The 22,733-nt window shown below is 49.3% G+C and overlaps 1 protein-coding gene across 1 annotated transcript in view; it reads left to right on the forward strand.

Moving 5' to 3' along the window:
- The window catches only part of C2HXorf58 (chromosome 2 CXorf58 homolog), a 98,218-nt gene that overhangs the window by 48,737 nt on the left and 26,748 nt on the right, over positions 1–22,733 (forward strand). The window contains exon 6 of the mRNA XM_063956229.1: positions 15,102–15,213. Within this exon, the coding sequence (XP_063812299.1) occupies positions 15,102–15,213 (112 nt within the window). The remainder of the gene's footprint in view (positions 1–15,101; positions 15,214–22,733) is intronic.

Genomic DNA, 22,733 nt, shown 5'->3' on the forward strand with positions numbered 1-22,733 from the left:
TCAATCTCCAAGGATCGACCAGGCCCAACCCCGACACCACATTTGCAAAAGTGGATTTCCCAGGACACGCAGCAGATGGAGATATAGAGAGCCTGTCCTTTGCAGCATCTAGCACATTATTGAAGTCCCCAAGGCAAACAACAGATATCCCGGGGAATGAGGCCATGAACCCCGCAGCCTTCTTAAGAACATCAGGAGAGTAGGGAGGGGGCACATAAACAGCTAGAAGGAGGACAGGGACATAAAATAGTCTATATTTCAAAAACACATATCTCCCCCCGGGATCCGTTTGCATAGATTCCAGCACGAAGGGGACGGTCCGCCTAATAAGGACCGAAACTCCACTAGAGGCAGAAGTGTGCATGGAGTGGTACGCCCATCCCACCCAGGGTCTTTTCAAAGAGAGAATCTTACCACCCACCAAGTGAGTTTCCATAAGGCAGACAATATCAGCGGCATAATGTTTAATCTGTCGGAGTACCAGGGACCTCTTAACTTTATCATTGAGCCCTCTCACATTCCACGATAACACTTTAAGCCCAGCCATAGGACATCAGAAGTATAATAAGCGCAACCCCCCGCGGCCAGCCAAGTCCGCCATGCATAAGTTCAGTTACCGGACACCATTGCTTAAATAGTACAGCAGCAAACCATGTACATTCACAACATAAACTCCCACACAAAAAGTACGTACAACCCAAACCCTTCCCCCGCCCCCCTCCCTGTATACCACCCCCAACATGCAGCATACTTGGATCCCAAAACTGAATACAAATACCTAGAAATAAAAATAAACAAAACTTTGTAGCACCATTAACTAGTGCAAACACACCTTAATCGGGGCCAAGAATATAATGACTCTCGGGAGAAAAAAGAGATAGCCTCCAGCCACCAACCACCACCCCGAAAAAATTGAGGGGAAATCATAGAGATCCACCCCCTAGGTCAATCCAATACACAAAGTGAAACATACACGGATATCAGAGAACCAGACATCTCAAGCCATATATATAACATAACAGATATATCAGAGCAGGCAAGCGAATAACCATATAACCTGTCAAGACCGCGGGAGCAGAATAGCGGGGGACGAGGTGGACATCGACATCAATCAAACACTCCTGCATCCTATCGCCTTGCAGTAAATGACTTATATAAGCACAACAAACAGAATAAATAACAAGGAAAACAAAAACAGGAGAAAGACTGCCTCCAGAGCTAAGCCGGGAATTCAAGTATCCGCAAGGGCACGCCTCGCCGGGAAACGTCTGTCCAGCCATACCATGGCCTCACGAGGAGTTGTGAAAAACTTTGTTTCCCCATCAGCCACCACCCGCAGTCTAGATGGGAAGAGCATGGCATATGGCAGGTCAAGTTCACGGAGTCTCCTTTTGACCGGCAGGAATTGAGCCCTATCTTTTTGTACATCCACCGTAAAATCCGGGAATACTGATATGGGCGACCCATTCCATTTTAAAGGGCCTTTGGTACGAGCCAGCCTCAGAACTGTGTCACGGTCACGGAAGTGGAGGAACTTAGCAATAAAGGTGCGGGGTGGAGCCCCTGGAGGCAGCGGGCGCATTGGAACTCTGTGAGCCCGTTCAACGGTGAAGTAAGGCGAAAATTCCTCAGATCCAAAGGCATCCCGGAGCCATTTTACAAGAAACTCTTCAGGAGCTGAGCCCTCTTCCTTCTCGGGCAGGCCAATGAAGCGGACGTTATTGCGCCGCAGACGTCCCTCCATATCCGTCAGCTTTTTGTGCACATCTGTCATCTGAGACTCCAAAGCATCAGTGCGACGACCCAGCGGGCCGACAGAGTCTTCAACATTGGATATACGGGTCTCAGCCTCTCCCACTCTCTCCCTCACCCGCTGAAGGTCCTGATGAATAATGAGAGATCAGATTGCACTTGCCCGATTTTATCAGCCAGACGCGCCTCGCTGGCAGTAACTGCATCCAATACTCTCTGCAGTGCGGCATCCGGAGGGTCAGAGGAGGCGGAACTATATGCAGGAGATGGGGGCGATGTCTCAGACCGCACAGTCTCTCCCCTCTGTTGCTGAGGGCCGGGGTTGCGAATAAACTTTTCCATCGTGCCCGCCGCCGCATTAAGTTGGCGGCCTCTCACCATTTTGGACAACACGATGCCGCTCCACTTGGCCAACAGGATATATCAAAGCAAATGCAGACAAGAGGGGGAGTGCTTGCACCAACACACTATGAAAAGGCAGCAGGTGTGGGAGAGTATGTACATATATATAAATATATAGACAGAGAACAGGACCAGGGTTCCCGGCTATTTTATAAAGTATTCACCTAGTGGAGCAGGGAACTAAGCAGCATCTCCCCCAAGCCTGTAAGGCACACAGGAGCAATTACCCAGTACAGTCCCCCGGGCTTAGCAAGGGAGCCCGCACCTTATGACATAAGAATGAAGAACAGAGTCAGTGAGCTGCAGGAGTAGAGCAGAAGGAGGGTGGGAGAGGGTGTATACACCACAGGAAATATCCAGCCAGCTCAGTGTAGACTCCTAATAGCAGTCCACCCCGCAGTAAAAGACCCGCGCCCCGGATACCTGGGTCACAGACTGCACGCAGGCATACCACACAGTAGAGGATCCAGAGAGTCACCCGCAGACCGGCAGCATCAGACAGCGCAGGAGGATCGGAGCGGCCGCTCCGTGGGCTCTCCAGGCACTCCCACAGCCAGACGGGGCGGCAGATGCAGTTTCCCCGCTCCCGTACACCAGCGGCTCGGCTGGCTGTAGCGGGCGGCGGCAGGCAGGCAGCGGGAGCCGAACTTGCGGGTTGTAGAAAGCGCGAGCCCGCGGCTTCACACGCAGGCTCAGCGCCAAGCAGGGCACTCACACAAAGCTGGCTCCAGCGACACGGCACACGGCAGCAACTGGACTAGACCCGCTCCAGGGGGGGCAGGAAACATTCAGGAAGCTATGGCTCCAATATCAGACCCAGGGGGGGACTGCAGGATGGTATTTCAGGATATAGTGGCTGGAGAGCTGCACAGTGAGAGTGCTACTCCATGCCCGTCCTGGCCACGCCCCTCGGGTACACATGTTTAAGGAAAAGATGTAAAGGTAACTTTTCCCCCATCTCATGAGCTGAATGAGTTATTTGAGAAAGCTTGGGAAACTCCAGACAAGAAACTGCAGATTCCCAAGAGAATTCTTATGGCGTATCCTTTCCCGGCAAAGGACAGGGTACGGTGGGAATCCTCGCCCAGGGTGGACAAGGCTTTAACGCGCTTGTCCAAAAAGGTGGCGCTGCCGTCTCCAGATACGGCAGCCCTCATGGATCCTGCTGATCGCAGGCAGGAAACTACCTTGAAGTCAATTTATACACATAGGGGTGCCTTGCTCAGACCGGCAATAGCGTCGGCTTGGGTTTGTAGCGCTGTGGCGGCTTAGATGGATACCTTGTCAGCTGACATTGATACCCTGGATAGGGATACCATTTTATTGACCTTGGGTCATATTAAAGACGCAGTCCTATATATGAGAGATGCTCAGAGAGACGTTGGCCTGCTGGGTTAGAGAGCCAACGCCATGGCGATTTCTGCTAGGCGAGCCCTGTGGACCCGCCAATGGACGGGTGATGCCGACTCAAAGAGGCATATGGAGGTTTTGCCTTACAAAGGTGAGGACTTATTTGGGGAGGGTCTCACGGACCTGGTTTCCACAGCTACTGCAGGTAAATCTATTTTCTCTGACGTCCTAGTGGATGCTGGGGACTCCGTCAGGACCATGGGGAATAGCGGCTCCGCAGGAGACAGGGCACAAAAGTAAAAGCTTTAGGATCAGGTGGTGTGCACTGGCTCCTCCCCCTATGACCCTCCTCCAAGCCTCAGTTAGATTTTTGTGCCCGGCCGAGAAGGGTGCAATCTAGGTGGCTCTCCTAAAGAGCTGCTTAGAGTAAAAGTTTTGTTAGGTTTTTTATTTTCAGTGAGTCCTGCTGGCAACAGGCTCACTGCATCGAGGGACTTAGGGGAGAGAAGTGAACTCACCTGCGTGCAGGATGGATTGGCTTCTTAGGCTACTGGACACCATTAGCTCCAGAGGGAGTCGGAACACAGGTCTCACCCTGGGGTTCGTCCCGGAGCCGCGCCGCCGACCCCCTTGCAGATGCCGAAAAGTGAAGAGGTCCAGAAACCGGCGGCAGAAGACTTTTCAGTCTTCATAAGGTAGCGCACAGCACTGCAGCTGTGCGCCATTGTTGTCAGCACACTTCATAGCAGCGGTCACTGAGGGTGCAGGGCGCTGGGGGGGGGGCGCCCTGGGCAGCAATGATAGTACCTTATTCTGGCTAAAAATACATCACATATAGCCCCTGGGGGCTATATGGATGTATTTAACCCCTGCCAGGTCTCAGAAAAACGGGAGAAGAAGCCCGCCGAAAAGGGGGCGGGGCCTATTCTCCTCAGCACACAGCGCCATTTTCCCTCACAGAAATGCTGGTGGGAAGGCTCCCAGGCTCTCCCCTGCACTGCACTACAGAAACAGGGTTAAAACAGAGAGGGGGGGCACTTATTTGGCGATATGACTATATATATAAAAATGCTATAAGGGAAAAACACTTATATAAAGGTTGTCCCTGTATAATTATAGCGTTTTTGGTGTGTGCTGGCAAACTCTCCCTCTGTCTCCCCAAAGGGCTAGTGGGGTCCTGTCCTCTATCAGAGCATTCCCTGTGTGTGTGCTGTGTGTCGGTACGTGTGTGTCGACATGTATGAGGACGATGTTGGTGAGGAGGCGGAGCAATTGCCTGTAATGGTGATGTCACTCTCTAGGGAGTCGACACCAGAATGGATGGCTTATTTAAGGAATTACGTGATAATGTCAACACGCTGCAAGGTCGGTTGACGACATGAGACGGCCGGCAAACCAATTAGTACCTGTCCAGGCGTCTCAAACACCGTCAGGGGCGTTAAAACGTCCTTTTACCTCAGTCGGTCGACACAGACACGGACACTGACTCCAGTGTCGACGGTGAAGAAACAAACGTATTTTCCTTTAGGGCCACACGTTACTTGTTAAGGGCAATGAAGGAGGTGTTACATATTTCTGATACTACAAGTACCACAAAAAAGGGTATTATGTGGAGTGTGAAAAAACTACCTGTAGTTTTTCCTGAATCAGATAAATTAAATGAAGTGTGTGATGATGCGTGGGTTTCCCCCGATAGAAAATATTGGCGGTATACCCTTTCCCGCCAGAAGTTAGGGCGCGTTGGGAAACACCCCTTAGGGTGGATAAGGCGCTCACACGCTTATCAAAACAAGTGGCGGTACCGTCTCCAGATAGGGCCGCCCTCAAGGAGCCAGCTGATAGGAGGCTGAAAAATATCCTAAAAAGTATATACACACATACTGGTGTTATACTGCGACCAGCGATCGCCTCAGCCTGGATGTGCAGCGCTGGGGTGGCTTGGTCGGATTCCCTGACTGAAAATATTGATACCCTTGACAGGGACAGTATTTTATTGACTATAGAGCATTTAAAGGATGCATTTCTATATATGCGAGATGCACAGAGGGATATTTGCACTCTGGCATCAAGAGTAAGTGCGATGTCCATATCTGCCAGAAGTTGTTTATGGACACGACAGTGGTCAGGTGATGCAGATTCCAAACGGCACATGGAAGTATTGCCGTATAAAGGAGACAAAGACAACGTCTTTTCAGCCTCAGTCCTTTCGTCCCCATAAGGGCAAGCGGGCAAAAGGCCAGTCATATCTGCCATGGGATAGAGGAAAGGGAAGAAGACTGCAGCAGGCAGCCCATTCCCAGAAACAGAAGCCCTCCACCGCTTCTGCCAAGTCCTCAGCATGACGCTGGGGCCGTACAAGCGGACTCAGGTGCGGTGGGGGGGGTCGTCTCAAGAGTTTCAGCACGCAGTGGGCTCACTCGCAAGTGGACCCCTGGATCCTACAAGTAGTATCCCAGGGGTACAGATTGGAAATTCGAGACGTCTCCCCCTCGCAGGTTCCTGAAGTCTGCTTTACCAACGTCTCCCTCCGACAGGGAGGCAGTAGTGGAAACAATTCACAAGCTGTATTCCCAGCAGGTGATAATCAAAGTACCCCTCCTACAACAAGGAAAGGGGTATTATTCCACACTATATTGTGGTACTGAAGCCAGACGGCTCGGTGAGACCTATTCTAAATCTGAAATAGTTGAACACTTACATACAAAGGTTCAAATCAAGATGGAGTCTCTCAGAGCAGTGATAGCGAACCAGGAAGAAGGGGACTATATGGTGTCCCGGGACATCAGGGATGCTTACCTCCATGTCCCAATTTGCCCTTCTCACCAAGGGTACCTCAGGTTCGTGGTACAGAACTGTCACTATCAGTTTCAGACGCTGCCGGTTGGATTGTCCACGGCACCCCGGGTCCTTACCAAGGTAATGGCCGAAATGATGATTCTTCTTCAAAGAAAATGGACGATCTCCTGATAGGGGCAAGGTCCAGAGAACAGTTGGAGGTCGGAGTAGCACTATCTCAAGTAGTTCTACGACAGCACGGGTGGATTCTAAATATTCCAAAACCGCAGCTGTTTCCGACGACACGTCTGCTGTTCCTAGGGATGATTCTGGACACAGTCCAGAAAAAGGTGTTTCTCCCGGAGAAGAAAGCCAGGGAGTTATCCGAGCTAGTCAGGAACCTCCTAAAACCAGGAAAAGTGTCAGTGCATCATTGCACAAGGGTCCTGGGAAAAATGGTGGCTTCTTACGAAGCGATTCCATTCGGTAGATTTCACGCAAGAACTTTTCAGTGGGATCTGCTGGAAAAATGGTCCGGATCGCATCTTCAGATGCATCAGCGGATAACCCTGTCTCCAAGGACAAGGGTGTTTCTTCTGCGGTGGCTGCAGAGTGCTCATCTACTAAAGGGCCGCAGATTCGGCATTCAGGACTGGGTCCTGGTGACCAGGGATGCCAGCCTGAGAGGCTGGGGAGCAGTCACACAAGAAAAAAAATTTCCAGGGAGTGTGATCAAGTCTGGAGACTTCTCTCCACATAAATATACTGGAGCTAAGGGCAATTTACAATGTTCTAAGCTTAGCAAGACCTCTGCTTCAAGGTCAGCCGGTATTGATCCAGTGGGACAACATCACGGCAGTCGCCCACGTAAACAGACAGGGCGGCACAAGAAGCAGGAGGGCAATGGCAGAAACTGCAAGGATTCTTCGCTGGGCGAAAAATCATGTGATAGCACTGTCAGCAGTGTTCATTCCGGGAGTGGACAACTGGGAAGCAGACTTCCTCAGCAGGCACGACCTCCACCCGGGAGAGTGGGGACTTCATCGGGAAGTATTCCACATGATTGTGAACCGTTGGGAAAGACCAAAGGGGGACATGATGGCGTCCCGCCTGAACAAAAAACTGGACAGGTATTGCGCCAGGTCAAGAGACCCTCAAGCAATATCTGTGGACGTTCTGGTAACACCGTGGGTGTACCAGTCGGTGTATGTGTTCCCTCCTCTGCTTCTCATAACCAAGGTACTGAGAATTATAAGACGTAGAGGAGTAAGAACTATACTCGTGGCTCCGGATTGGCCAAGAAGGACGTGGCACCCGGAACTTCAAGAAATGCTCACAGAGGACTCATGGCCTCTGCCGCTAAGAAGGGACTTGCTTCAGCAAGTACCAGGTCTGTTCCAAGACTTACCGCGGCTGCGTTTGACGGCATGGCGGTGGAACGCCAGATCCTAAGGGAAAAAGGCATTCCGGAAGAGGTCATTCCTACCCTGGTCAAAGCCAGGAAGGAGGTGACCGCAAAACATTATCACCACATGTGGCGAAAATATGTTGCGTGGTGTGAGGCCAGGAAGGCCCCACGAAGAAATTTCAACTCGGTCGATTCCTGCATTTCCTGCAAACAGGAGTGTCTATGGGCCTCAAATTGGGGTCCATTAAGGTTCAAATTTCGGCCCTGTCAATTTTCTTCCAGAAAGAATTGGCTTCAGTTCCTGAAGTCCAGAAGTTTGTCAAGGGAGTATTGCATATACAACCCCCTTTTTGTGCCTCCAGTGGCACTGTGGGATCTCAACGTAGTTCTGGGATTCCTCAAATCACATTTTAAACCGCTCAAATCTGTGGATTTGAAATATCTCACATGAAAAGTGACCATGCTGTTGGCCCTGGCCTCGGCCAGGCGAGTGTCAGAATTGGCGGCTTTGTCTCACAAAAGCCATATCTGATTGTCCATTCGGACAGGGCAGAGCTGCGGACTCGTCCCCAGTTTCTTCCTAAGGTGGTGTCAGCGTTTCACCTGAACCAGCTTATTGTGGTACCTGCGGCTACTAGGGACTTGGAGGACTCCAAGTTGCTAGATGTTGTCAGGGCCCTGAAAATATAGGTTTCCAGGACGGCTGGAGTCAGGAAAACTGACTCGCTGTTATCCTGTATGCACCCAACAAACTGGGTGCTCTTGCTTCTAAGCAGACGATTGCTCGTTGGATTTGTAGCACATTTCAACTTGCACATTCTGTGGCAGGCCTGCCACAGCCTAAATCTGTCAAGGCCCATTCCACAAGGAAGGTGGGCTCATCCTGGGCGGCTGCCCGAGGGGTCTCGGCATTACAACTCTGCCGAGCAGCTACGTGGTCGGGGGAGAACACGTTTGTAAAATTCTACAAATTTGATACCCTGGCTAAAGATGACCTGGAGTTCTCTCATTCGGTGCTGCAGAGTCATCCGCACTCTCCCGCCCGTTTGGGAGCTTTGGTATAATCCCCATGGTCCTGACGGAGTCCCCAGCATCCACTAGGACGTCAGAGAAAATAAGATTTTACTTACCGATAAATCTATTTCTCGTAGTCCGTAGTGGATGCTGGGCGCCCATCCCAAGTGCGGATTGTCTGCAATACTTGTACATAGTTATTGTTACAAAAATCGGGTTATTATTGTTGTGAGCCATCTTTTCAGAGGCTCCGCTGTTATCATGCTGTTAACTGGGTTCAGATCACAGGTTGTACAGTGTGATTGGTGTGGCTGGTATGAGTCTTACCCGGGATTCAAAATCCTTCCTTATTGTGTACGCTCGTCCGGGCACAGTATCCTAACTGAGGCTTGGAGGAGGGTCATAGGGGGAGGAGCCAGTGCACACCACCTGATCCTAAAGCTTTTACTTTTGTGCCCTGTCTCCTGCGGAGCCGCTATTCCCCATGGTCCTGACGGAGTCCCCAGCATCCACTACGGACTACGAGAAATAGATTTATCGGTAAGTAAAATCTTATTTTTTTTACCTTATGTTTCCTCACAGCAAAAGAAAACGCCACAATATCAGATGCAGTCCTTTCGGTCGCATAAGTCCAGAAGAGGTCAGGGCTCTTCCTTCCTCGCCAGAGGTAAGGGTAGAGGGAAAAAACTGCCGGCTACAGCTAGTACCCAGGAGCAGAAGTCCTCCCCGGCTTCTGCTAAATCCACCGCATGACGCTGGGGCTCCGCTGAGGGAGTCCGCCCCGGTGGGGGCACGTCTTCGACTCTTCAGCCACATCTGGGTTCAATCAGAGGTGGATCCCTGGGCAATGGAAATTGTATCCCAGGGTTACAAGCTGGAATTCGAAGAAGTGCCTCCTCGCCGGTTTTTCAAATCGGCCTTACCAGCTTCTTCCCCAGAAAGGGAGATAGTTTTAGCTGCAGTTCAAAAACTGTGTCATCAACAAGTGGTGGTCAAGGTTCCCCTACTTCAACAGGGGAAGGGGTACTATTCAACACTGTTTGTGGTCCCGAAACCGGATGGCTCGGTCAGACCTATTCTGAATTTAAAATCTCTAAACCTGTACTTGAAAAGGTTAAAATTCAAGATGGAATTGCTCAGGGCGGTTATCTCCAGCCTGGAAGGGGGGAATTTTATGGTGTCACTAGACATAAAGGATTCATACCTTCATTTCCCCATATATCCTCCTCATCAGGCGTACCTGAGATTCGCTGTACAGGACTGTCATTACCAGTTTCAGACGTTGCCGTTTGGGCTTTCCACGGCCCCGAGGATTTTCACCAAGGTAATGGCGGAAATGATGGTGCTCCTGCGCAGGCAGGGAGTCACAATTATCCCATACTTGGACGATCTCCTGATAAAAGCGAGATCGAGAGAACAGTTGCTACAAAGCGTGTCGCTCTCCCTAAGAGTGCTGCAGCAACACGGCTGGATTCTCAATCTACCAAAGTCACAGTTGGTTCCAACGACCCGGTTGACTTTCTTGGGCATGATTCTGGACACGGTACAAAGGAGGGGTTTTCTCCCGATGGAAAAAGCCCAGGAACTCCAGAACATGGTCAGAGACTTGTTGAAACCGAAAAGTGTGTCGGTCCATCAATGCACTCGAGTACTGTGAAAAATGGTGGCGTCCTACGAGGCCATTCCCTTCGGCAAGTTTCATGCGAGGACTTTTCAGTGGGGCCTTCTGGACAAGTGGTCCGGGTCCCATCTGCACATTCATTAAAAAAATCAGCCTGTCCTCCAGGGCCAGGGTGTCTCTCCTGTGGTGGCTGCAGAGTGCTCACATTCTAGAGGGTCGCAGGTTCGGCATTCAGGACTGGGTTCTGGTGACCACGGATGCGAGCCTCCGAGGATGGGGAGCAGTCACACAAGGAAGAAACTTCCAGGGACTATGGTCAAGCCAGGAGGCTTGTCTACACATCAACGTACTGGAATTGAGGAATACAACGGCCTGCGTCAAGCGGAGAATCTTCTTCGCGACCTACCGGTTCTGATTCAGTCAGACAACGTCACAGCCGTGGCTCATGTAAACCGCCAAGGCAGAACAAGGAGCAGAGTGGCGATGGCGGAAGCCACCAGGATTCTTCGCTGGGCAGAAAAATCATGTAAGCGCTTTGATAGCAGTCTTCATTCCGGGAGTAGACAACTGGGAAGCAGACTTCCTCAGCAGACACGATCTCCATCCAGGGGAGTGGGGACTTCATCAAGAAGTTTTTGCAGAGATAACAAGTCATTGGGGACTTCCTCAAATAGACATGATGGCGTCACACCTAAACAAGATGCTTCGGAGGTATTGTGCCAGGTCAAGGGACCCTCAGGCAGTAGCAGTGGACGCCCTGGTGACACCGTGGGTGTTTCAGTCGGTCTATGTGTTCCCTCCTCTTCCACTCATCTCAAAAATATTGAGAATCATAAGACGAAAAAGAGTGCAAACAATACTCATTGTTCCAGATTGGCCTCGCAGGGCCTGGTATTCAGATCTTCAGGAAATGCTCACAGAAGATCCGTGGCCTCTTCCTCTCAGAGAGGACCTGTTGCAACAGGGGCCCTGTCTGTTCCAAGACTTACCGTGGTTGTGTTTGACGGCATGGCGGTTGAACGCCGAATCCTACCTGGTAAAGGCATTCCGGAAGAAGTCATCCCTACTCTGATAAGGGCTAGGAAGGAGTTGACGGCGAAGCATTATCACCGTATCTGGAGAAAGTATGTATCTTGGTGTGAAGCCAAGAATGCTCCTGTGGAAGATTTCCATCTGGGCCGTTTTCTCCACTTTCTACAGACAGGAGTGGATATGGGCCTAAAATTAGGCTCCATTAAGGTACAGATTTCGTCCCTATCAATTTTCTTTCAGAAGGAATTGGCTTCTCTCCCAGAAGTCCAGACTTTTGTAAAGGGAGTGCTGCACATCCAGCCTCCTTTTGTGCCTCCAGTGGCACCAAGGGACCTTAACGTGGTGTTACAGTTCCTGAAATCTCACTGGTTTGAGCCTCTTCAAATGGTGGAATTAAAATTTCTCACTTGGAAGGTGGTCATGTTGTTGGCCTTGGCATCTGCAAGGCGGGTGTCTGAATTGGCGGCTTTGTCTCAAAAAAGCCCCTATCTGATTTTCCATGTGGATAGAGCAGAATTGCGGCCTCGTCCTCAATTTTTGCCTAAGGTGGTTTCATCGTTTCATATGAACCAACCTATTGTGGTGCCTGTGGCTACTGGGGACTTGGAGGATTCCAAGTCCCTTGATATAGTCAGGGCCTTGAAAATTTATGTAGCCAGGACGGCTCGGGTTAGGAAAAGAGAGGCTCTGTTTGTCCTGTATGCAGCCAACAAGGTTGGCGCTCCTGCTTCTAAGCAGACTATTGCTCGCTGGATCTGTAACACGATTCAGCAGGCTCATTCTACGGCTGGATTGCCGTTACCAAATTCGGTAAAGGCCCATTCCACTAGGAAGGTGGGCTCTTCTTGGGCGGCTGCCCGAGGCGTCTCGGCATTACAGCTTTGCCGAGCGGCGACATGGTCGGGGTCAAACACTTTTGCAAAGTTCTACAAGTTTGATACCCTGGCTGATGAGGACCTACTGTTTGCTCAATTGGTGCTGCAAAGTCATCCGCACTCTCCCGCCCGGTCTGGAGCTTTGGTATAATCCCCATGGTCCTTACGGAGTCCCCAGCATCCTCTAGGACGTAAGTGAAAATAAGATTTTAAACCTACCGGTAAATCTTTTTCTCCCAGTCCGTAGAGGATGCTGGGCGCCCGTCCCAGTGCGGACAAATTTCTGCAAGACTTGTATATAGTTTTTGCTTACATAAGGGTTATGTTACAGTTTGGATCAGTCTCGGGCTGATGCTGTTTTGTTTCATACTGTTAACTGGTTTGTATGTTCCAAGTTGTACGGTGTGGATGGTGTGGCAGAGCCGGCCTTAGGCATAGGCAAACTAGGCAATTGCCTAGGGCATTTGATATGCCTAGGGGCATCAGCAGCTTCTGCTGATTAAAATGATATGCGGCATGCCTATATTCTGTGTGTAGCATTTCATATGCAGATACAGCCACAGTTTCACACAGTATATAGGCATGCTGCGTATCATTTTAATCAGCAGAAGCTGCTTGTGCATCCTAGCCACATAGCAATGCAAATAAGATGCATTTTCATTAAAAAAAAAGTGCCCGACGTTAGCATTGAGGCAAGATTTATGAGGACACATCTGTATCCAAGCAGAGGCAGAGGTCACAGTGTTAGTGGCAGTGTGAGTGCTGTGTGCAGGTGGGTTGGTTGTGCAGTAGTGTTCGGAATATGTGTAAGGAGCATTATGTGTGTCATGTAAAAATGCATTAATAATGTGCAACATATGTGTAAGGGGCACTATGTGTGTCATTATGTGTATAAGGGCATTAATAATGTGCGGCATATGTGTAACAGGGTACTACTGTATGTGTGTCATTATGTGTATAGGGGCACTAATAATGTGCAGCAAATGTGTAGGGGACACTATGTGTGTCATTATGTGCATAAGGATATTAATAATGTGCGGCATATGTGTAAGAGACATTATGTATAAAAGGGCATTAATAAAGGCTGTCATAATGGGTTAGGCGCATTATGTTTATAAGGACATTAATAAGGTGTCTCATATGTGTAAGGGGCATTACTGTGTGTAATTAGGTGTATACATGCATTACTAATGTGTGGCATTATGTGTATAAGGTGCTCTACTATGTGGCGTTGCGTATAGAAAGGGCACTACTGTGTCATCTAATGTGCATAAAGAGCAATAGAGTGTGGTGTAATGTGAATAAGGAGCAATTCAGTGTGATGTAATGTGAATAAGGGGCTCTCCTGTGAGGAGTAACGTTTATAAGGTAAAGTGATACTACTGTGGGATGTAATATGAATTATGGACACTATCGCCTGATCAAATGTGAATAAAGTTGCAGTACTGCGTGGCGTAATTGGAATTGGGGTTACTATTGTGTGGCCATGCCCCTTGCCAGCAAAAACAGACACCCTTTTTGGGCTGTGCGCCAAATGTGCGAACTGTTCCTATTTAAAATATAGGGGGTACAAACACCAAAATAAGGACTGCTATAGGTGAGGGGTGATGGTGCTGGAAAAGAGGTGCAAGGTCAGAGGCGGAACCAGCGGTGGTGCTAGGGGGCACCAGTCAAAATTTTGCCTAGGGCATCATATTGGTTAGGGCCGGCTCTGTGGTGTGGGCTGGTATGAATCTTGCCCTTAGATTAACAAAATCCTTTCCTCGTACTGTCCGTCTCCTCTGGGCACAGTTTCTCTAACTGAGGTCTGGAGGAGGGGCATAGAGGGAGGAGCCAGTGCACACCCATTCTAAAGTTCTTTATAGTGCCCATGTCTCCTGCGGAGCCTGTCTATACCCCATGGTCCATACGGAGTCCCCAGCATCCTCTACGGACTAGGAGAAAAAGATTTACCGGTAGGTTTAAAATCTTATTTTTCCATGCTCTCATCTCTTACCTTGACTACTGTAATCTACTCCTTTCTGGCCTTCCCATCTCTTACCTAATCTCTCTTCAATATATCCTTAACTCTGACTGTTGCCTGTCTCATTTTTGTGTCTCTGCTGCCCCCCTCTGCCAGTCACTTCACTGACTCCCTGTCCTGCTCAGAATCAGTTCAAACCTTTCTCACCTTCAAAGCTCTCAATCACATTGCTCCCCCTATAGTTCCAGCTTCTTTTCCACTCACCCTCCCTCCCTCTGTTCCTCTCACCCACTGCTGTCTGCAAAGAAATACCTTCTGTCCTGTGCCCTGATTGCCTCCACCCACCCTCACCTTCACGTCTTTTCATGTTCCGCTGCCTACACTGGAGTGTTCTTAGATGCCCTGTCAGACTGGCTTCCGTGTTCCCAGTCTTCAAACATGCCCTTAAAACTAATTTCTTCGCTGTACCCTACCACACCTAATCCCCAGCCTCTGCACTCCTCATCTCTGTTCCCTTCACCCTCTTTGTGTCCATCAATAGTTCCTCTCCCGAGCAGGCCTTCTCCCCTCAATACTTATATATAATATAATTATGTAAACGGAGAACTGCAATTATGTAATTTTGTATAAAGTTATGTTCTTGTCTGTACCGTTTTGTACTTATGCACTGTGTTGTCTGACACTCCGAAGTCTGTGTGGCACCATATACATAAGCAATAATAATAACAATAATAAAAAGTGTATATAAATATTTATCATTTTGAAGCACAATACCAAAATTCTTTGTCGTCACTAAAAAAAGACAATTAGAAAGGAACATTTGTAATAACTTCTAGGAGATCTTTGCAGTGAGACTCATGTCAATGACAAATGCAGTGTAATGTGATATGTTTTTTTTGTTTGTTACAGATTTGCTGGTTATGAGTTCCCACCATTTATTGTGTTTAAGATCTTCCACTGTTCAGGTGGCCACGGCAGCCGATACATCAGCGGGAAGAGAATAATTAACCCTTCAAGTGAGGTGACGTATAAATTGCCTTCATTTCAGTAAATCAATGCAACTATATTTGCAGTGTTGGAGGAACTGTGGGTGTAGGTGGTGTGCTACTACTGGGTCCCTAGAGGCACTCACATTAGGCAATGTGGCCCCCACTGTGCTCTGAACAGAGAAAAGCATGGTCCTCTTCTGGGCAGCATATGTGCAATGGGCCCGCACTCAAAGAGGCCCCTGGTCTGCTATTTTCAGAGTAGACTGGGGGGGCCTGGGGGGCTACAGTGGCTTTTTTTTTTTTAAAGGCAAAACCAGCTTGGTTTACAGAATGTTTATATGTAACTTCCTTTTCTCATACGTCCTAGAGGATGCTGGGGTCACTTCAAGAACCATGGGGTATAGATGGGATCTGCAGGAGACATGGGCACTTTAAGACTTCCAAATGGTGTGACCTGGCTCCTCCCTCTATGCCCCTCCTCCAGACTCCAGTTTAGATCTGTGCCCAGGCAGGAGCTCTACTGAGTTTCTCGGAAAATACTTTGTTAGGTTTTTTATTTTCAGGGAGAACTGCTGGCAACAGTCTCCCTGCATCGTGGGACTTAGGGAAGAGAAGTCAGACCTACTTCTAGTGAGTTTAAAGGCTCTGCTTCTTTGGCTACAGGACACCATTAGCTCCTGAGGGTTTGGAACACTAGGTACGCCTAGGGATTCACTCCCAGAGCCCGCCGTCACCCCCCTTGCAGAGCCAGAAGTCAGAAGACAGGTGAGTAGAAAAAGATAGAAGACTTCAGTGATGGCTTTCTGAGGTACCGCACAGCGATCGCATGCTGCACGCCATGCTCCCACACACAGCGGCACTGCAGGGTGCAGGGCATGGGGGGGGCGCCCCGGGTAGCATTAAAACACCTCTTTAAAGGCTGGCAGAGTAATATTGAAGTGCCTTGGCACTAAATTCGTACCCCCGCCAGCATTATTTGGTTGAAAAAGAGCGGGCTGAAGCGCGCCATGTAGGGGGCGGAGCTTAGCCCTCACAGCTCACACAGCCAGCGCCATTTTCTTTTGCTGTACACTGGTCCTTCCTCACACTACTAAATGTATCAGGGTGCAAAACGGGGGGGGGGGGGGCACACAGTAAAATGGTGAAATATATGTGTAATAAAAGAGCTGCAGGTTTGGGGGCATTCTTTAATGTTCAGAACTGCTAATTAAGAGCTGTGTTATGAGCTGACAAACTCTGTCTGTGTCTCTATGTCATGTTGGGTACACGTGTGTCGGCATGTCTGAAGCGGGGTGCTTCCCACAAAAGGCCGTTGGAGTGACCCTGTAGGCACGGCCGACTCCTGATACATGTGAGTCAACATGTAAGTGGATGGACAAGTGAAAACTGTATTGGGGACACAGACGCGGGGGGGGGGGGGGGGGGGCCCTGTCGGCACCTCAGATATATGACTGGGTAAAGAAATTGCATATTAATGTGATGCATATAAAAAAGGGCTATGTATATAAGTGTATATATAGTAAGATTGAATAATTCAGTGTAAGAGACACAGGAATCTCTATGGATGTCTTGGTCATACCTATGTTTCCCTCAGACCCTCGGGGTCGTAAACAGGTCATTTTGCCCAGTTACTACTCCCTTATACCGACACGGATGCTAACTACTGTGTTGACCATAATGCTTCCTGATGAGATCCGAAGAAGAAAAAAAGGGAGCATTTGGTTCATGATTAGTACATTACAAGGATGTATATATTCGTCACTGTGGACCCTGCTATTCCGAACAAAGGGGTCTATGTGTGTGTGTGTGTGTGTGTGTGTGTGTGTGTGTGTGTGTGTGTGTGTGTGTGTGTGTGTGTATATATATATATATATTTGTATGTATGTGTATATATATATATATATATATATATATATCAGGGACGTGCAGTCAGGGGAGGCAGGGGAGGCAGTGCCTCCCCTGTGATTAATTATTACAATCATACAAAGAAGATACTTATGACACATAGTCTGTGTCATAAGTATCTTCTTTATTTAATTGTAATAATTTGATGCATGTAAATGCATTTGGGAGGCACTGATAGCAGTGCCTCCCGTGGATAATGAGAACGGGGCAGAGCGGGGGGCGAGGCCAAGCACTGGGCTGTATAAGCCCATTCAAATAGATAGGGAAAGCGGCACTGAAAGAAGTGCCTCGCTGACAGGGACACCACCCCCATGTCAGCGAGGCACCTGTGATTGGGCAGCGGATCAAGTGCTGGATCCGCTGTCCAATCACCCACGCGACGCTGGAGGCGGAAGAGACGGCGGGACCCGGCAGCTGTGACCGGCGTGGGCTGAAGCAGGAGTGAGGGGTGAGTTCGTTTTCTATTTGTTTTGTGTAAAATGTCCCCGCAGTGCTCACCTCTCCACTGGGCCGCCCGCCTCCAGATCCCGTCCGTCTCTGCAGCCGACCGCCTCCAGATCCCGTCTCTCAGACTGCTTGTTGCTGCCAGGCGTCCCGTTACTAAGCAACGGGCCAGAGCGACAAGTGAGCCTCTCTCTTGTGCGGCTGTTCGTTCTCTCTCTCTCTCTCTCTCTCTCTCTCTCCTTTTCCCCCTCTGTAACTACTTATTTTTCATGCACTGTTACAGGTACCCGTATTGGATTCTGATTATTCTGGACAAGTGGACGTGATTCTCGGCGTGGGATGTAGGTAAGTAATCTCTCATTTTTTACAGGTCCGCTATAAGGATTCTACTGGACAAGTGGACGTGATTCTCGGCGTGGGATGTAGGTAAGTATGTGTGAGCGTGTAAGTGTGTTATAATAAAATTTTACTTTCACGGTGTGTGTGTTGTGTTTTTATTTGGGTATTTTTTTTGTTGTAGAACTACAAGTACCAGCGAGCCCCTTATTTCCCCGAATGCTGGTACTTGAGGTTCTCCAAGTACCAGCAAGCGGGGGAGGCTTTCTGGGCCTTGTAGTTCCACAACAAAAAACAATATTCTTTTTTTAACACTCATGATTATCAGCCTGGCACCCACCGCCCAGGGGTGCTGTGGACAGCCTCGGGCTTCACCCCTGGCCCTTGGGTGCCTGGAGGGGGGGACGACCCCTTGATTTAAGGGGTCCCCACTCCTCCAGGGAACCCCGGCCAGTGGTGACTAGTTGGGGGGATAATGCCATGGCCGCAGGGACCTACGTAAATGTGTCCCCCGGCTGTGGCATTATGTCCCTGGCTAGTGGAGCCCGGTGCTGGTTTTAAAAATACGGGGGAACCCTACATCTTTTGTCCCCCGTATTTTTGGAACCAGGACCGGACTAAGAGCCCGGTGCTGGTTGTCTAAATACGGGGAACCCCTGTCCAATTTTTCCCCAGTATTTAAACAACCAGGACCGGCTCAAAGAGCCCGAGGCTGGTTATACTTAGGAGGCGGGACCTCACGCATTTTTTTTTTTTCAATTTTTTACCCATTCAGACCCTTCTCCATTAAGTTAATGGAAGCCCTGGACAACAGAATTGCATTCATGTCCTCCTCCCACTCCCTTCCCAGTACCAAACACTCATTTTTTTTCTATAAAAATGTACAATATATCACAAGTATGATGAGGAGGCAGGCAGCGGGCATTGGCGGCATTGGAGTGAGATGCAAATTAGTGGCGGAGGGATGGGTCAGTTTATGGTGGCCGAGTTTGTAAGCCGGTGGCGGTGGCAGCGGGGATCGACTCAGGGGCAGTAGCGGGCATTGGCTCGGCGGCGGTAGGGGTCATCGGCAGATTCGGCGGACATTATGGCTGTAATGCCTCACCAGCCACTGACCTCACCGCACGCCACTGATATATATATATATGTAATAGGTATATATGTATTTATAATACTGCTGAAGTACCATTCTTCATTTTCATGTGCCGAAAGCTCTGTTCAAGAAGGTCTGGGTCAGCCTGTCAAGATGATTTCAAATCCTCAAGAGGATTCCGATTGTTTATTCTTTTCCTGCCGCGGATAGAATAAAGTGGGTGTCAGCCCCTGTTTTGCATGGGGCCCTGTCATGAAGTCAGCGGATCGTATGTAGGAAGCTTTAGTTATGTTTTAGTTATGTGTACACGCGTACGTCAGTTAGACCTGGCCATTACATGCACAGGGGGAGTAGTAGTATTCAAAAATGGTCGGATGCCTGGTCATCCGTTATAAATACCCTGGGGAGAGATGGTATTCTCCTTACGTTGAGTCGTATCAAGGACGCTGCAGCATGCTTTCGTGTGACTGCAAGGGATAGAGGACTCTTAGGTCCGCGGGCTGATTCCATGGTTTCGGCTAGGAGGGAGTTGAGTATTCACAAATGGAATGCTGTGGTTGACTCCGAGAAGATATGGAGTCTCTTCCGGATGAAGGTGAAGCCCGGTTCGGTGACGACCTAGTTAATTTGATCTCGGCAGATGCCGTGGGTAGGTATACCTTCTGGGCCTATGTTCCCTCACAACGTATGATGTCGCATAATTGTCAGATGCAGTCATGTCAGCCCGGTAGTATGGATTCCCCCTTCTTTCTTTACAGATAGGGGAAGGAGAAAAGGGAAGAGGTCAGCAGCCTCTTCAAGATCACAGGGGCAGAATTCATCCTCTGTTTTCTGCCAGATCCACTGCATGACGCTGGGACTCTCTTGAGGGAGCCCACACCGGTGAGGTCACGTCTAAATCTTTTAAGTCGGTCCTGGAACGGACTTGGACCCGTGGGGTTTACGAATAGTGTCCTAGGGGTGCATACTGGAGTTTCCAGGCGTTTTCCCTCACCATTTTTTCATTATTACCGATTCTTCTACGGACGGGGAGGGAGTATGCGACGCAACACAAGAGTTGTGTCAGGATCAGGTCATGGTCCTGGTGTCCCCTGTCACAATAGGGAGAAGACTGTTATTCAAGCCTCTTCGTGCTCCCGTAGCCAGACGGCTAGGTCAGACCAATCCAAAATCTGACTTGCTTTCATTTCTATTTAAAGATATTCAATCTAAAGAAGAATAAAGGAGGTCTAATTACATTTTCCTCCGCATCAGTTTACCTGAGGTTTGCTATTCAGGATGGTCATTACCAGTTTCACCAGGGTGATGGCAGTAATGATGGTTTTCCTTCTCTAGTACGGTGCCACGTTTATCCTGTACGGAAAAGATCTCCTGATAACGGCGAGATCAAGAAGCCAGGTGGTGCAATACGTTGCACTCTCCCTGACAGTTCTTCAACGACAGGGTTGGCTCCTGAACTTACCAGAATCACTGATGGCCCACCGACGCGGTTGTCGGTTATGGGAATAATACTAGATACTACAGAGAGTGTTTTCTTCCAGTGGAACAGGATCTGGAGATCCAGAGTCTGGTCATACGAATTCCAAGACCAGCTGGAGTGTCAATCCATCAATACATTAGAAAGGATGGTTGCGGCCTGCAAGGCCGTTCAGTTGGCAGGTTCCTTGCCAAGGTGTTCTAGTGGGTCCTGGGGGACGAGGCGTCCGGTTCCCACCTACACATACACGGAATAATCCATGTGGGCAAAAGCCAGGGTTTTGCTCCTGTGGTGGCTCCACACCTCGCACTTACTAGAGGGACGTAGGTTCGGGGTCAGAACTGGGTCCTGGTATCCCCGGATGCAAGTCTCCGAGGCTGGGGAGCTGTCACTTAAGGGAAAAGCTTCCAAGAAAAATGCTAAAGTCGGGAAGCCTGCCTTCACATGACTATGCTGGAATTGAGAGCCATTTACGACGGCCTTCAGCAGGAGGTACATCTTCTTCAAGATCACCCCGTACAGCTCCAGTTGGATAGGTTACAGAAAAAAGCAGAGCGGAGATGGCTGAGGTAATGAAGATCCTCCTCTGGGCAGAAAAATCTGTAAAGGCTCTGTCGGCGAGTTTCATTCCGGTGGACAACTGGGAAACATGGTTCCTCAGCAGACGCGATCTCTGTCCGGGAGAGTGGGAACTCCACCAAGAAGTCTTCGCAGAGGTGACAAGTCTTTGAGGAGTGCCTCCAGTGGACAGGAGGACTTCTCGTCTCAACGAGAAGCTTCAGAAAAAATTGGTCCAGGTCAAGAGACCCTCAGGCAGTAGCAATAAATGATCTGGTAACCCAGTGACTATTCCGGTCAGTGTATTCCTTCCACTTCCACTGATCCCAAAAGTTCTCGGGATAATAGGAAGAACAAGGGTTCGGGCAATTTTCACTACCCCAGACTGGCCAAGGAGGGCTTGGTGCTCAGATATTCAGAAGTTGCATATTAAAATATCCTGGGCCTTTTCCTCTTCGCAAGGACCTACTACGGTAGGTACCAGGCGTGTACCTAGACTTGCCGCGGCTACATTTGACGCCATGACTGTTCAGCGCCGAATCCTACCCCGAAAGGGTATTCCCAAGGAAGTCATCCCCACTCTTGTTCAGGCCAGGAAAGGAGTAATGTCTAGACATTACCACCGTTTTTGGAGAAAATATATGTCTTAGTGTAAATCCAAGACAGTTTCAACGGAGGTGTTTCAGTAAGGCGTTTTCTCCATTTCCTACAGGCTGGGGGAAATACAGACTGCAGTTGGACTCCATTAGGGTCCAGTTTTCAGCATTGGAAATTTTCTTTCTGGAACTATTAGCTTCCCTTACGGAAGTTCAGTTTGCGTGAAAGACGTGTTCCTTGTCCAACTTTCATTTGTGCCTTCGGTGGCACCTTGGGATCGTAATGTGGTGTTGCAGTTCCTTCAAGCACATTGTTTGAACCTTTACTGAGGGTGAAGTTGAAATTCCTCACTTGGAAAGTGGTCAGCCTATTGGCCTTCGCATCTGCACGGCAGATGTCTGAGTTAGTGGTTTTGTCTTTCAAGAGCCCTTAGTTGATCTTCCTGGAAGATAGAGCTGAATTGAGGACACGTCAGCAATTTCTACCGAAGGTGGTTTCCTCTGTCCACATCGACCAGTGGCTACTGATGCCTTCGCTCAGTAAAAATTTCTGGATGTGGTCAGAGCGTTGAAGATTTATGTCATCAGAACGGCTCAGATTTGGAAAACAGAGTCTCTGTTTGTCCTGTATGCTCCCTACAAGGTTGGGTGTCCTGCTTCCAAGCAGATCATGGCATGCTGGATCCGGTACACCATTCAGCACGCTCATTCCACGGCTGGTTTGCCGTTACCGATATCGGTGAAAGCGCTTTCTACTGAATAGATGGGCTCATCCTGGACGGCTGTCCGGGGAGGGTCTCGGCATAGCAACTTGCCGTGCAGCTACTTGATCGGGGTCAAACACATTTTGCAAAGTCCTACAAGTTTGACACCTTGGCCGATGAAGACCTTAAGTTGGTCAATCGGTGCTGCAGAGTCATCCGCACTCTCCCGCCCGTTCTGGAGCTTTGGTATAAACCCCATGGTTCTTGAAGTGACCCCAGCATCCTCTAGGATGTATAAGAAAATAGGATTTTAATACCTACCGGTAAATCCTTTTCTCTTAGTCCGTAGAGGATGCTGGGCGCCCGTCCCAGTGCGTACTGTATCTGCAGTTATTGGTTGTGGTTACACACAGGTTGTGTTACGATTTTTGTCAGCATA

The sequence above is a fragment of the Pseudophryne corroboree genome, chromosome 2 (genome assembly GCF_028390025.1).
Source record: "Pseudophryne corroboree isolate aPseCor3 chromosome 2, aPseCor3.hap2, whole genome shotgun sequence".
NCBI lineage: Eukaryota > Metazoa > Chordata > Amphibia > Anura > Myobatrachidae > Pseudophryne > Pseudophryne corroboree.